The 15,709-nt window shown below is 38.9% G+C and overlaps 1 protein-coding gene across 1 annotated transcript in view; it reads left to right on the forward strand.

Annotated features, from left to right (window-relative positions):
- ZDHHC20 (zinc finger DHHC-type palmitoyltransferase 20) overlaps nt 1–15,709 on the forward strand; it is a 44,108-nt gene that overhangs the window by 12,206 nt on the left and 16,193 nt on the right. The window contains exons 2-5 of the mRNA XM_054164495.1: nt 5,907–5,933; nt 10,501–10,595; nt 14,176–14,296; nt 15,638–15,707. Coding sequence (XP_054020470.1) covers nt 5,907–5,933; nt 10,501–10,595; nt 14,176–14,296; nt 15,638–15,707 — 313 coding nt within the window. The remainder of the gene's footprint in view (nt 1–5,906; nt 5,934–10,500; nt 10,596–14,175; nt 14,297–15,637; nt 15,708–15,709) is intronic.

Raw genomic sequence — 15,709 nt, forward strand, 5'->3', positions numbered from 1 at the left:
CCTTATTTGAAATATATATTAGTTTTACCTGGTCCCTGTGATAACGTTTCTTTGAATCCTGTAGTAATAGGCATGGCAGTGACAGAGAAAATCTGGTGGCCATGAACAACAGAGCATCCAGGTTGTGAGTTGTCTTTTCACTGACTGCAGTTTTCTTCCTCCACCCCAGGTTTCTCTCTCCCTCCCTTTAGTGCCTTTTAAGGCATCACATTGTGATCACTTGAAGTCACAAAATAGCTCACTCAAGTGATGTTGCTGTGCACAGTGTGAGGAGTTTGGCCTCTAGCTCATGTGCTTGTGGAAATGACAGTCCTGCTTTAAGGCCTCGGTGGTCCTGGGAGGGTTTCTTTTCCCTTTTATGACAGACTGCACGTAACCCAGGACAGCAAGAGGTCATTCACTGCCATTCACTCTTCATCACTGCAACTTCCTACTGTTTGTAGTGACTCAAACTTGCTTCATCGGTAGCTCAAACCTGATCTGAAGTGTTCAGGAAGGCAAGTGCTTGCTTTTGCCGTTTTTCTACCATAGCAGGGAGTGTGTAGATGGTTAAGAGGGGTAACTTCGTACACCCCTGCAGCAGGACCTGTCCACCAGAGGGCATGTCTCTTAAGTCAAGCACAGTGTTAGACCTGGCCAATGGTGTACCCACACTGCAGACCATCCCCAAGCAGCGCTACCACTGGGGCACACAGTGTGATGATGCTTGCTCTTCATCCCAGCACAGCATGAAGACTTGTCAAGCTGCCTCTCCTGCTCACTGTTCTATAAAACCTCACTTTTGGAGTTAACCAGCAGTGCATGGAGAGAAAGCCTCTGTCCTATTCCTGGCAACCTGGAGTTAAAAAATACATCAGTTTAGCACCAATTCTAGGTTTGTATGGATCAATTTCTGCAGAAATCATTCATTCCAGTTGGTGGCAAGTGGGTTGTGCAATTCCTGGGCCCCCATAGCCTTTCAGCAGGGACCTGGCAGGATCTTCCTGCGTTGGCTTTTGGCTACGTGATGCTGTCAACTCAGTCATCTTGAGTCATTTGTCTAAAAACAACTCCCTGCTGCTTAGGAAGAAAAGCACCTAGTGGGTGCCTGCCAGTCAGGAAATAAGAAATAGCTCAGTGTGGAAAGTTCATAGAATTACAGCTTTTAGAGAGCAGTGAAGAGGTGCTAAGGTCTTCGTGCTCTGGTGCTGCTGCATAGCAGAAGTCAAATCAGTATTTGCTCAAGGAAGTTCACTCATCTGTCCCACTTGTGTCAGTGAGAAATGATTCTGCCATATTCTTTTGAGTGATTAAGGTCTGCATTTGCAAATGAGAATTAAACACCATTCTCTGAAGAAGTGAAAAACTGTGGTGCTTAAGTTCGCAGATAGAATAGTGCCTGTTGGAAGTTTCTGCTGAGTTTCACTACTGGTAACTTCTGGAAATGTGTGTGTGTATATATATACTTTTTAATCCTTTTCCTTGAAATCTGAGAAAAGTTAAGGCTATACATGTGGTGAATGGCTGCAGTTTCACATTTATCACTCTTTCTTCCCACCCATGAGGAATGTCAGCCAAACTGTCAGTGTTACTCTTGAGACTCATGGAAAAGCTGTAGTACCTGAAGTATGACTCCTGCTAGGAGCTGTTGTGGGAGGGGACAGAAGGAAATCAACATGGCAAATCAGTAACAAGATCAGTTCTTTTCTTTTCCTATACTTCTACCTTAGTTGCAATGGAATTTCTTGCTCTGCAAGGAGCATACCTGGCTTTGTTTAGAATATTCCTTCTAGATGAATAGGAAGGTGTGGTGTGTGGGTTTTGTAGACTGGTGGGGTTTTACTGTTCCAAAGTTGAAGGCAAATGTGTCATCTTGTAGCATGCTTCTTGCAAGGTCTTGGCAAATCAGTCTACCCTTTTGCCTCACAGTAGAAAGATTTGGGATTTTTCCTATTATGCAGTGATTTGGAAGATGCTTGAGCACTTCACACCAATGCTGAAAATAAGCTTGAAACTCAAAGTGAACCACTTCCCTTGATTGTTCTTCAAAGATGTTCTGGGAGATTTCCTTGAAGCAGCTTAAGAAATTCTCAAAGCTTTCTGAAATTTACACCTCTGTCAGTTCATACTCCAGGAAGAATGTTTCCAACAAATGACATTTCCCCCCCAGTCCCATTTGTTGTACAGCTAATGATGTCCCTATGTCTGCAGGATTGTTTCCTGTGATAACCTTTAGGCCTCCGCCTCTTTCATTCTTGTGACAGAGGTGAGATGAAAAGATAACAGTCAACAATGTAGGGAACAGTATCTAGAAAGAGGTGTAACAAACAACTATGGTCATGAAGGAAAAAGTGTCTTTGTTGCCAGGGGTCATGCTAGGTGTTTAAATCAAAACTAAGACAACCTTTTTTCATTGCATTTTGAGGAAAAAGCCCTCTAAGCTGACACAGTTAAAAAGTACATTTGAAACCAGCCTCATAAAAGGCTATATTGTGTATTTTGGAGTGAGACCACATAATTAGTTTTATGTGCTTCATGACCCCAAGGCACTGGAAGGTCCAGCATGTAAGCTGCTCAGTGGAGCAGGACTGGCTAGCAAAGCATGTTTGGCCTGTATGTCCCTGGACAAGTGGCAAGAGCATGAAGTTCAGTGCAGACCTATTTACCTCGCTTCGCAGGCAGGCTTTGCTGAGCTTCTTTCTTAGGATGATTTTGGAAACTCTGAAGTAGCCAAGGTAAAGCTCTATGTTGCAGTCAGACAGAGCTCCTTCACTTTGTTCAACTTGCTCAGTACTGTAACACTGACCCTTAAGGATGCGGAATCCTTTGAAATCATGAGGCTATAGTGAAAATGTTTGCTCTTAATTTTCCCTTTGTAGATGAGCAATAGTCTGATTTGGGGATATATTTTTAAATCATCAAATGAACAGCTGTTTTACAATGCTTACATTCCTGAAATTTGGGCAGGTTTGTGTTGACTGCAGTACCAAAGGCGGTAACTTGTGCTGATGCACCTAATCTAGTGTATAGTGCTGTTGCATCTCAAGATTAATATATAAATCATAAGTAGTGCATATCTTTCTCACAACAATATCAATAAGCAAAAAGGCCCTCCTCCCACCCTCTAAACAGGAACCAGTGATTTAGAAATTATTGAAGTGAAGATGGTATTAATTTAGTGGTGATGGCAGTATCTTAGCTGATGGTAGTATCTGAGTAGTTATAAGCAGTACAGGAGAAAAGTAATCAAGGGCTAAGCCTGTTACTTTAAACTACAGGCCAGGGATGGTGGGACACAAGGTTTGTTCTGTAAGGGCATTTTTCCTGAACCACAGTTCACAAGCTGAAATTTATTTCTTCATGGTATAAAGTTGCTCGTGACATTGCCAGCCCAGCAAATACTTGAGAGTCTGTTTAATGTGAAGATTAAATATTAACTTATTCAAAGGGGGCTTCTCTTTGCGGTATAAAGATCCTATAAAGCTGTTGATTTGTCATTTGCTGGATGAATTTGAACAAGCAGTAGGATTGCTGTTCATATAATCTGACAATGAGAATAACAGCAGTGAAAGAGACAGAAACACTTTATTGTGTAAACTGGCAGGTTTTTTTATTTGAGAATGATAAGACAGGATGAAAAGTACAAGCATTTCAGTGTTGTTTTTTACCTCAGACTGCAGGAACTTGCCAAAATAAAATTGTTCTGCGCAGTCTAATAACTGCATTCTGACCTAAGGGACCTAGATGCAACAGAGAAAAATACCTTCCTGGTGCTAGGAAGCTTTAATTAATTTTTCTGAGGTTTACTTAGGGATCTTTTTGATGAAGTCTCATGGGTAACATAATCTTAAAACGTCTTTTTCTACACATAAAGACTGTTAATTATTTTGAGTCTTCAGACATCAAATTTGGCTCACAATTTTGTTTCGTGCTGAGAGTAGAAATGACGCTGCAGATTGTGAAGTACTTTAGTCAGAACTGCCTACAACAAATTTCCTATCCTGTTTTAGATAGCCATGTTCTCCCATCCCATAAGAGGATAATTAAGAACTTTTTAATGTTTCCTCTCTAGGGAAATACTTGTTTGTCCATCTGTCTGCAAAGATGTTTACTTAAGATATATGAGGAGCCAAAGACAAAGCTTTAGATGAAGTACTTTTAGTACTTATTTTTTAAGTTGAGCGAGCAGCCCTGTTCAGCAGATATTTTTCACTTTCACCTTTTTAATTGTTTTATCTTCTCCTTGTGTTGAAACCTTTCTACCTGGAGGTAAAAAGCATTAGTAAAATTTCAAGCAAAACCATTCAGGGGATATACTTTTAAAAAATGATGTGACCTCTACCATGCAGTGAGGTAATGCTGAGACTGCAGGTAAGTATAAGAGCAGGTCATGACACAACTGGACTTGTTATATTTACCTGCATAATTTGCAGGTAATCATGTCCTTCAGGGTCTCTTTTTCTGTATGGTTTGTGTCCATGTTTCAGACAGGAACATGGGAGGAGGGTGTGCAAGTATATGCAAGTAATGTCAAATTCAGCTGTTCTTTAGGATATGGTCTCCTTTAGTTTGAAGCCACCCTTGTTCTATTCTAAATGGGAATTTCTTCTTTCTGTGAGTGGAAGGAACTGAAACTTTTCCATTAACTTTGTAGAAGCTCCTATGGACAGATAGAGGGTGCTGACCAGATATTTTAATGAAGAGGGAAGGGAAGAAGTAAAAACAAGTTCACAAAAAACCCTCCACCCAACCAAAACCACATACCTGAACAAAAAGAGATTATCTGTACATTGAGGAGTCACCTCTTTGTCTTGTATGGACTATAAAATGGGGAATGGCTGCATAATACAGTTGCAGATCCTTTTCCTACAGATATCTGCAGTTAAGTGGCATGCATGCCACCTCTGTGACCAAAGTAACCTTTCAGAAGGAAGTCTGCAATGCATACTGAAGCTCTGTGGATTTAACACTCAAGCCTGCATTTTGAAAAAGCTCTTTTGAGCTGGCACGAGGACTAATGACTGTGGAAATATCAGAGCTGAGAGGGAGAAAACGATGTGGAGTGAAGTAGGCAGGGTGTGCTCTGGTAACCTTTCGCTCGTGCGGATGACCAGAAGCTTAAATTTGCTGTATAACTTAAAGAGTCAAGAAAAGATCCTTTACTCACTGAATTTCAGGAATTCAGTGTCTGAGGAAGAGATCCAATAAGAGAAGTGATATGAAAAAAGCAACCCAGTAAGTACAGCAGCTCTCTGTTCAGCGTCTTAACCTGAACTGATGAATGAAGTGTGAAGGTTTTGAAGAAGCCTGAGGGCAGGAGGATGTACTGCAACTAGTCAGACAGTATACAAAAGTAGATTTGAACAATAGAATTTGCTGTTGGGTTTAAAGGAGATGAGGCTGTAGGAAAGAAGGAAGTGGAGAAGTTTTAATTATACCTGCAGCATTCAGGGCCAAGGGGCATGAAAAGTAGTGTGTGATGCGAAGAGAGAAGTGGTGGGGAAAAGCCAAGAGAAGGAAGTAGGTTACATGTAACAGTCTCACAGTGACTTCTCTAAGAACTTTCATTTAATTTTCTGCTTTCCAATGTTGCATGTATTGGCCTAGTTGTTGACTCAGAAAACATTTGTAGGTGCATATCTAAAGCAGAATGTGCTTACATTATGATCTAATGAATGTGAAAAGGAGTGTGCTTGCTTGGTTAATACAGGGAACTGGATCTCTTAAGCTCTTCCACTGACTCACCAAGCCTCAAGGACTGACAGGAGGAATACTAATTCCTGTTATACCCCAGAAAAGGGTAGAGAGGCTCTACTAAAACCTGAATTACAATTTGAAACAAGTCAGCTGTGTCCTATATCTAACTTCTAGCCAAACATTTGTTCCAATACAAATTTACTTACCATATCTTTTTTTTTCTCTTCCAGTTACTATTTCTTCAACTGCAGAAAAAGGTAATTTTATTTTATTTGTTTGTTTTGTTTATTTAAAGATGTGAATCGTTTTGTTGCACACATCTTAAGGGACATAGAATTCAAATATACTCCTTTGTGTAAGCTATATTTAGTGAGTAGATTAGTGCTAAGAAACAAGGTAAATATTGTGAGATTGAGTCTGCTTAGCTTCTAGTTCCATGAGTTTGGGATGATGACAAGACCAGTGAGTAACACAAATATGATTTAGGTTTGCAAGTATTTTTAAGTGAATACCCACCCTCTAAGAGCAGAAAAAGGAGAAGAGAGAAGGAGTCACAGCAGATTCACAAGTCAGGTTTCTGTTTATGCTCAAACACACCCTGTAACCCAAAAGACTCCTAGAAGAGAAAGAATTGTTGTTCTACAGCTCGCTATTTTCAAAACAGCATACCAAATTCATTGGAACTCCATTTTTTAGGACTGTTCAGGACTGTGCAAAACACAACTGTTTCAAAGGTGGCTGCATTTTAGAATTTTTTTCCAGGCCAAGTAGTTAAGGCTTTTTTAAAACAAACTTTCCTTAAGTCTTTGTATTGGCTTTGACAAGTAGTGGGTAATACTTAGAGATACAAACTGACAAAAAAAACCTTCCATCATTGCAGAATCACAGAATGTTAGGGGTTGGAAGGGACCTTGAAAGATCATCTAGTCCAACCAGAGCAGGATCACCTAGAGTATGTCATACGGGAATGCATCCAGGCAGGTTTTGAATAGCTCCAGAGAAGGAGACTCCACAGCCCCCCTGGGCAGCCTGTTCCAGTGTTCCATCACTCTCACAATGAAAAATTTTCCCTCGTGTTTCCATGAAACTTCCTCTGCCTCAGCTTTCACCCATTGCCCCTTGTCCCGTCACTGGGCATCACGCAATGACAATCACTTGCTCATCCACTTCAAAAACTAATCTAAAGTATGATGCAATTCCACAAGTTCAAAATACAATATATTTTATAGTGTTGTTTTTTTTTCCTGTAGAAATACAAATTATTGATGGGATATTTGTTTGGGAGTTCATCTCATATTATAGGAGGAGATGAGTGGTAGGCTAAGCATAAGTTTACATTTTGACTGTCCACAGAGGGCTGTCTTCAGAGTGTGAGACCACTGGTAAGAGGCTCTCATTTCTTTGAATGTGTTTGTAAAAGAACACAGAATTTTAAATTGATATAGCAGTTTTCTTCCCAATGGGAAACATCCAGCAGAACACTGTGAAGAGAAGGAACCTTGATGACATCTGTCCTCTTTCATATTCTAATGAAGAGGTGAGAGAGTGGGAAAATCTCCAAAAACAAATTGTAAGCCATTCAATATGGGACCTGTGTCTTAGACTGGATTTTTACATTTCATTACACAGCTGTGCTTCACCTCAGCTTTACAATATTCTGCTGATGAATGCTGTGCTTTACTGTTGACCTGTATATGAATAAGTTTTGCTTTCTAATTTATTCCAGAAAGACAAGTTCCATATCCCAATTAAGGAAACTTGGCAGAGCAGTAATGTTGGTGTGCATAGTCTGAAGCAGGTGCTCTTCAGTCTACCAAAGAATAAAAATCTTGCTTAATTAATGAGACTGACAATAATTCTTGCAACATGACTTAGGCTTTTAATAGCTGTCACCTGCACACTTCTTGCACCTTCAGTTCTAAAGCATGTCATAGGTATCCTATATATGTTAATTTCTTTAGCGTGGAGGTTAATCTTCAAATGAGATGTGAAGTCTGTGTGTTTGTTTCATTTGAAATGAAAGCTATCATAACTTTAAGAAAGTTCTTAGAAGCTACCGACAAGAGTCAGGAAAAAAACATCAGAAGAGTCAACAGGCCAAAAGTACCAGTAGCACTGACAGCAATCACGCACATGAAATCAATAATGCACATCTTAGCAAATACATTTTACCCCATATTTCACTGTAGTGTGTTCAAATCCTTTTACTCCAGTACTTAATTACAATTTTGGATTAAATTAGTGATGATTTCTTCACCTCATTAAGCCTAACTGTAATTTCATAGTCTTGTCTAGATTCGTATCCACTGGGATAGGGGAATAAAGTCAACTCTGAATCTTTCTTAACAATATAATATACTTCTCTTATATGTTATTACCTTTCTGTAATCTAACTCTGTCTTGGAAGTAGTGTTGTTTTAAAAATTGTAAAAGGATGTTAAGGGCAAATCTTGGAGGGCAGGGCTTAGCATATTTTAGGAGGCTTCAAAGAGCATGTCTTAAGACATTGTCCTCCTGAGGATATATATTATGGTCTAATATGCATCAGTTTCTTCACAGAAAAATTATTTCACTTGGTCATAGCATGACACCAAGAGTCCTGGATTCTCTTAGCTTAGCCAGCACTTCCTCATGACTCCGAGTCTGGCTGAACTGGCAGACATTGGGATTTGCAGTTTTTGACATGCCTTCCATCTAGATTGTACTTAACAAGACAATAAACTGAGTCAGAATGAGGCTAGTTAATATCTGTACTGAATGCTGATGCCAGATGCTTCAGGGAGGGTAGTCTGCAGAGGACATACTGCTACCCAAAACGTGGGTAGATAGACTGTCAAAGTAAAGCTATCAAAAATTGTGTTCTCCTTCCCTCTCATGTCTTGTGGAGCACTAACAGGACAGTTGCCTGTATTCACAGTAGGAACAGGCACACAGGAGTGGGAAAAGAAGCAAGAATTTATTCAGTGCACAGCCCCTATGGGGTGCCAGTTGCAGATTCTTTCTCCTTGAGTCTGGGTGATGCACATCACATGTGAGTCTTGCTCTTCATTGAGTTGCCTGTTTGGCTACTGAGGACAAACCCTTAGCTTTTAATGATGGTAACAGATTTCAAGATCTTCTTTTTTTTTGCAAGAACACTTTAACCAGCAGCCTTTTTCCAGTAAGTACTGATAGCACTGACACAGATTTGTCTGCAGCCATTCTTGGTGCCTGTTATTCTGCGCAGTGTTGGGGCATTTACAGCCTGTGACAAGACTTTGAGGTTCTGCTGTGTAAAGTATTGTGTGTGCACTAAAAATAATCTTTCAAAAGAATCTGAATTCTGGGGCTGGTTTTTATGGATGGAACTGATTACTGTCTAAGTTAGTTTTGCTGTGCCCTGCCCTTCTCTGTATCTCATTTCCTCTTTCCTTCTATTCAGCTCCTCTCTCTCTGTTCTTCCCCAGAACTCTGATCTGTGCAGCTGATTCCACTCCAATTGTGTCTGTTTCTCCTCTTTTTTACAAACTGTTTTCCCATGCTTTAATTGCTTAACCACATTATGTTTGAATGTGTACAGTATGTTTTTAATCAAATACTACTTCTAATTGTGCAGTGCCTAGTACAATTGTACACAAGCTCTATCCTATCAGCAAGTCTATTTTAGGATCACTTTAGAAAAAGGTTTTGCTGCTTGCATTTTCAGTCAGCTCCATGGCTGAAAATTTGCCAAATCAGTAAGGTTGGAGGAGTCAGAAGAAAGGGTAAAAAGTGTAATTCTCTGAAGAAAGCTCAAATACAGTGTTGGGTTGGGGGTTTTTTTGTTTGGTTAGTTAAAATTGAGAAAAATTATAAATTAGGACCACATCTTTGGCTGTGCACAAGCATTTTCTGAGCTGTTGGAAGTTCCCAAAGTTGAAAACCTCCTCTGCCGTCTATAAAGCATGCCATACAGATTCTTAAAGGGCTCTCTTTACGTGCACAGGAAAGGAGATCAGATTTCCTTCTTCCTGCAGCTGAAGATAATGTAAGTGAAGATAATTTAGCATGACTTCTTTTCTAAGACTTGCTGTTCTAGCACAATTCATCTGTTTCCTCTTGGACAAATGGTTAAAGAAACTGTTAGAGGAAACAAGATTGGAAAAAGCTTCATGGGTCATAAGCTCAGGGTCTCTGGTCCTTAAGGCAACCATATTATACAGACCCATTCATATATTGATTGAACTCCCTACTAAAGCCACCTACATTTTGCTACTACTGTGACCACAACAGCATGACTCTGATGATCTGAAAGAAGATAACCAGACAGTTTTTAACTTGTATCTGGCTCTCATCTTGGAGTGCAGTTCTGGTTTGTACTGTCATTGATGACCAGTGCCTTCTATAGTGGCACAATACCATGCTGTTTCTGTTAGAAGTAGATATTAAATTGAATTTTGTAGATCAGTTATCAAATGCTTCAGTAGAATCTAGAAGGGAATTGTAGCATCGTCTTATCTAAATTAGTCATGTGCCACAGGTGAAGCTGTAGTCAGTTCTGGGAGGGGTTTTTGTTGGTCTGGTTTTTTTCCCTTCAAAGTCTCTTTCAGAATCATACCTAAAAACATATTATATCCTTGAAGAGTAGTAGCCATCACATTTGGGGATTTCTTTTTTTTTTTTACTACATTTTTAAATGTGAGCATTCCTAGAGTGCCAAGTCTACCCAGGGAAAAGGGTTTAATCTAATGTAATTTGATCAGGTCATTCTTTTATACTTCCCCCCGCCCCCCCCCCCTTTTTTTTGTTTTCCCCATTGTTCTTTTCAGCTAAATTCACCAAACTCTTATTTGTATTTTATTGCAGTTGTCTACCTTGTGGTTTTTCATCTGTCATTTTTCATGTTTGTGTGGTCCTATTGGAAGACAATTTTCACATCTCCTGCATCCCCATCTAATGAGGTAAATATAACATTAGAAAAATGTCAGTGCCTTTTTTATAAATAGCTGAACTGTTTTCAGTGATGAAATTTGTTAGCAGTACTGCATGATTCACCTTTCCCTTCTCATTATCTAAAATAGAACTGCATGACAGTGCATCATGAATGAAAATGATGAAGTTACTCTTAAAATACTGTGTATTTTGTGCAATGACATTTCCTTACAGGAAATGTGCATTTAATTCATCACAACTTCAGTAGTCATGTACTGTGCTTTGCTTTGAAGTAACTGGCTTGAAACCCATATTTTTTTAAAACAAATAAATCAAGTACCATGACAACATCTTTCTATTTCCATTTTAGGCAGTTTTGACCTTTAGTTGGTCAATATATAATCATAACCTGGAGCACTGAACCACTGAGTTAAGTCAAGGGTTAAGGTTTAGGGGCAGTTGAGAAGTGAGTACATAAAGGACCTTTATATAATGGCAAAAGAATGTACAATGACTGTAAAAAGTTTTGCTTTGAATAAGAAATTGCAGTAAGCCTGAGATGGGTTACCTTGTTTTCCCTTTAAGATTCGTGTATCTTAAGGATTAAATACTGGCACCAAATTTAAAATACTTCCCTTCCTTGGTTTTATAAAGCTTCTAAATTGGCTAAACTGTTCAAAGCTTTGGTTGCTTTATGGGAGTTGAATTTATATTCTATTTTTGGCAAGTCTGATTTTCAGTGCTAATGTCAACCTTAAACACTTTTGAAAGGAGTCGAAACCATACTTCTAAGGAAAAGCAAATACTGCTCTGCAGTGCTTAGTTATGCCTTAGAGATCTGTATCTTAAAGCTGCAGAATGTAAAGTGAAAAAAGCTGAAGAATATTCTGCTGTTTAGCTAAGCAAAAAGAGTGGTATTGAATTATTAAACCTAAAAATGCAAAGGGACTTGTCTTCACAGTGGGTTTTTTTGACTTTCATCTGCAATGGTTCAACAGGAAAATGATAAAGTTAAGCAAGTTGGCTAATTAAAACGTGGTTGGAACTGTCTAATTCCATTTTTTTTAAAGCTGTAGGAAACAGAGACGCTCATAAAGGTAATGCCTAGTAACTTTCACTGTCTGCTTGTCACAGTACTTAATCTTGTTACGTCTGAGCAAGTTCCTTTTGTTCATGTACCAGTGAGTAATTTATGCTGGATATATTTAAAAAACACAGCGTGACTTCAGAATCTCCCCACTGTCTGACATTTTCAGTCACTCAAATTAGCCACTCTTGCAAAACAAATAGTATCCTGTGATCTTATTACATCATAGTCAAGCTTTCCATATTTGGTGAGGGATGATTTGGGCATATGACATGTAATGACTATTTCCTGTATCGAGTGTAGCAGTAGATCAGATTTAGTACAATTTTCTTTTACAGATGGCTTTAAAGGGAAATAAGGGGGCGGGGAGGGGGAACGACAATAACAGCAAATAAACACATTCAGAAAAGCAAACAACCAACCAAAAAAGCTCACCATCACTTTTTCTCTCTGAGCAAGTTCCTTTTGTTCACGTACCAGTCAGTAATTTATGCTGGTTGTACTTAAAAAGCAAAGCCTGACTTCAGAATCTCCCCATTGTATAAGTGTAAATGTATATATTTTCAGTCATTCAAATTAGCCACTCTTGCAAAACAAATAGTATCCTGTGATCTTACTATTGAACTATAAAAAGATTCTGCAGCTGCTGTTGTCATAGTGTAATCCCTGTACATTTGTCAGAAGAAAGAACAATCAACATTATGCAAGATCCAGAAAGAGGAAGGAAACAAAGGGACTCTTTTCTGTTTTCAATAAGAACTGATGGATCCTCATTGAAAATTCTGTTTGCTGTGTGGTAACAGACAACTTTTGATGTCTTTGAACATATCCTGCCATTGTCCAAAGAGTCTGTGTTCTCATGACCCTTAATTTCTGAAATTGCAACCAAAATACAGCTCTTTGGAAAAGCTAAATCCTGTCTGTAGTTTTGGAGTCATATTATGATGTTACTTGGACAAATTAAAAAAGTTTTACATTATGTGATTGAGCTCCTTTTCTGTGCCTTAATGGTTTCCTATACAACTGCTGTATAGAAGTAGTATTTCATATTTAATGCAACTTTTGCTTGATTGTAAGTCATGGGGGCAAGCATTGGGTCATCTAGCAGACTCAGAAGGGTGGTAGGAAGGGAAACATACTGCTTGCACCACTGTTAGCACCATCTGTCTTCAACTTCTGATGTGTGCATCTCCATTTTTTGTATTTGAGTAAATACCTATTTTAGAGATCAAGATTTAAAAATTAGGTCACTCTTGGTGATGACTGAAATATTAAAGTTTAATTTCACACTGCAGAGATTTAAATAAGAAACTAGGGTTAAAGGGAATTATGTTTGATGTTTCGTCCTTGTGAATAGTGGGTTGGCTCAATAACTGGGGTGAATAAGAGGCAACTTGTTTGCATTGTGGGCTAGGAAGCAACATAGAGAACTTGCAGCAATGCCTTACTGCTTCCTCCTTTCTGTAAGTGGAGTCTTCATTGTTGCTTGCCAGCTGACTGTAATCCAAAAGAGTTAAAAATACAGGACGAGAGGAAAATCCATGTGAAGTTATCATATACATGTTCTTGGTAGGAAAATATCGTCATATTAAAACCACACTAATCCAATTTTTGTTCAGCTGCACACACAGCATTTTCCACTCATTACCATGAATACTTTGGCTATGTATGCTTATAAAAAGGGCTCTTGTAGTCCATGCAGGAAGCTCAAGAGTTTAAAAGTGCCTTCAGAACAGAAAAATACCACAGGGGCTTGTCAGCACAGTCACTGGGTTTTGTGGTGCTTAATGGTAATGCTCAGAATTTCAATGAATACCAAACTTGAGTGTTTCACAAGTAAGACCTCTCTAGGTTCTTCTGGTAAAGCTTTACATTTCAGTGAGGCTTCAATGGGAATGCTTCTTATGCATTACTCAGAATTGTAACTCTCTCAAACTTCACAGGCTTTGCTTTAGTTGCCTTTAAGTACAGCTCATGGATTTTGAGACTAGTGACGACCACTCCCAAATAAAAACTTCACTTGAACTCTTTCAACTTATGTGCTGAAGCCATGAAGACCCCTCAACTGGTTTTTGGTTGGTTGTCTTTGTTTTAGCCCATCCTGGTTTGCACACCTCTCTAACTCTCAGAGAAGAACTGGGTAAGAGGCCTTCATAGCAGCAAAGGACTGTTGCCTTCCTCCTGTTGACAGATAACATACTCTTATCAGGAATTAAAGGAAATGTTAGGCTGCCTTAAAACTCCCCTATGTCTCTGCTTTCCTTTGTGTTAAAGGGAAAAGGCTACAGATAATGGAGCAGAGGTAAAGATTATTTTCTTTAAAATGTGCCCAGGATCATCAAGGAGTTCTAAGAATCTCCTGTAATTCTTGTAGCATGCTTTTCTATGTGGGGTTTTTGGGGTCAGTGAGTAAGGGTTGTTAAAAGACATAGGTTTAAGATACATAGTCTTTTCCTTGGAGATTGACTAGAATACACTGCCATAATTAATCTCTTTCATTCCATTTTCTTTCTCCTTCCTAGTTCTGCTTGTCAAAAGCTGATAAAGAACAATATGAAAAGGAAGAGAGACCAGAATCCCAGCAGGAGATTTTGAGAAGAGCTGCTAAAGACTTGCCTATCTATACGACAACAGCATCGAGAGGTGAGATATAAAGATAATTCTGTGCTTCTGAAGATGAAATGAAATTCAGTTGATGCCACTGAGGAACAATCTATTAAGCATATATTGCAAAGGCCATGACCTTATTTTGTTATTTGTGCTATTGGGTTTTTTTCTCCCAAGAGAAACTGGAGTCATTTGTCTGGGAACTTCAGTAGGTAGATAGTATTTGGAATAGCGAGCAGCTGATTGACAACATTTATAGGTAATTATTAGCTATACAAAATAAACATGGCAAAGTAGTACAGCAAATACAGCTAAAAATGGGGGGAGAAATCAAACTTTACTCAGTTGTATAATAATTTGTTGTCCCTCTTTTAAACTTCTTTTTTGAGCTTTATCATATCAAGAGAAACCTCATACTTCAGGCTAGAATTGAAGGGTGAATAGATGTTTCATTCCCATCTGTAATTCAGTATAAAGCTAGTTATGAGCTATTTCTGTATTTGCCTTTAATACATAGAAGCATTTTAATTCCAACTTATATATGAATGATCTGTGAAACTGCTGTCTTATACATATGTATATTCTTTAAAATCTAGCTTTTAGATATGTGTGTTTATATATACATATATGTCTGTCCTTCTTGAAACTAGCCACCCTGTAGAGCTTTCAAAAAATAAAACTTACTCAGAATAACTCAATCTAAGTCTACTGTGACTTTCCAGAGAAAGTTAGGGACACCTGGCTTTTCTGAGTCCAAACCTCCCCTTAAGGGAATCCTAGTCTTAAGTTCCTAGAGTGGTCTGGGAAGTGCTTGCCAGCTCTTAGCAGTTCTTCTTAGCTGTAGGTGTTGGTTTTCCTCCTCCTTTCAAACTGCATGTGCTGGTATCTTATTTCCATTGAGAAGAGCCTGAAGGCTTGTTTAAAAATATCCCAGAAAGATGAAGAAGAGCTGATTTTTCTGAACAGCCTGCTAGATCGCTACTTGCTGAAGAAGATAGAGAAGGCTGACGCAGAAAGTATGCCCTGAAACAATGTAGTTTCACAATGGGATGCCTGAATACCGTGTCCAGAGGCGAAGGCAAAGAAGTGATAGGGGATCAGTGCCAGAAGATAAAAGATGGGAAGACTGGGGAGCAAGAGAGTACTGTTCTGAGTCCATTTCCATTTAGTAATGAAAGTGGTTTAAATGCTTTTGTATGTTAAGTTTCTTAAACTCAGAAGTACTTAACCATATGAGAGCAGTACGCAAAGGTCTGTGAGAATAGGTGTGGAAGGGGAGGGGAGGAAGCTCTTTAAGATTCAGTTCATGTTAAGGGGGAAAACCTTTTGTAAAATTACATGAGTTTTAATGACTTGACCCTTGCCACTTGAATGCAGCAATCAGATACTGCGATCGATGCCAGCTAATCAAACCTGACCGCTGCCACCATTGTTCTGCATGTGACATGT

The sequence above is a fragment of the Dryobates pubescens genome, chromosome 10 (assembly GCF_014839835.1).
Source record: "Dryobates pubescens isolate bDryPub1 chromosome 10, bDryPub1.pri, whole genome shotgun sequence".
NCBI classification, from domain to species: Eukaryota; Metazoa; Chordata; class Aves; order Piciformes; family Picidae; genus Dryobates; species Dryobates pubescens.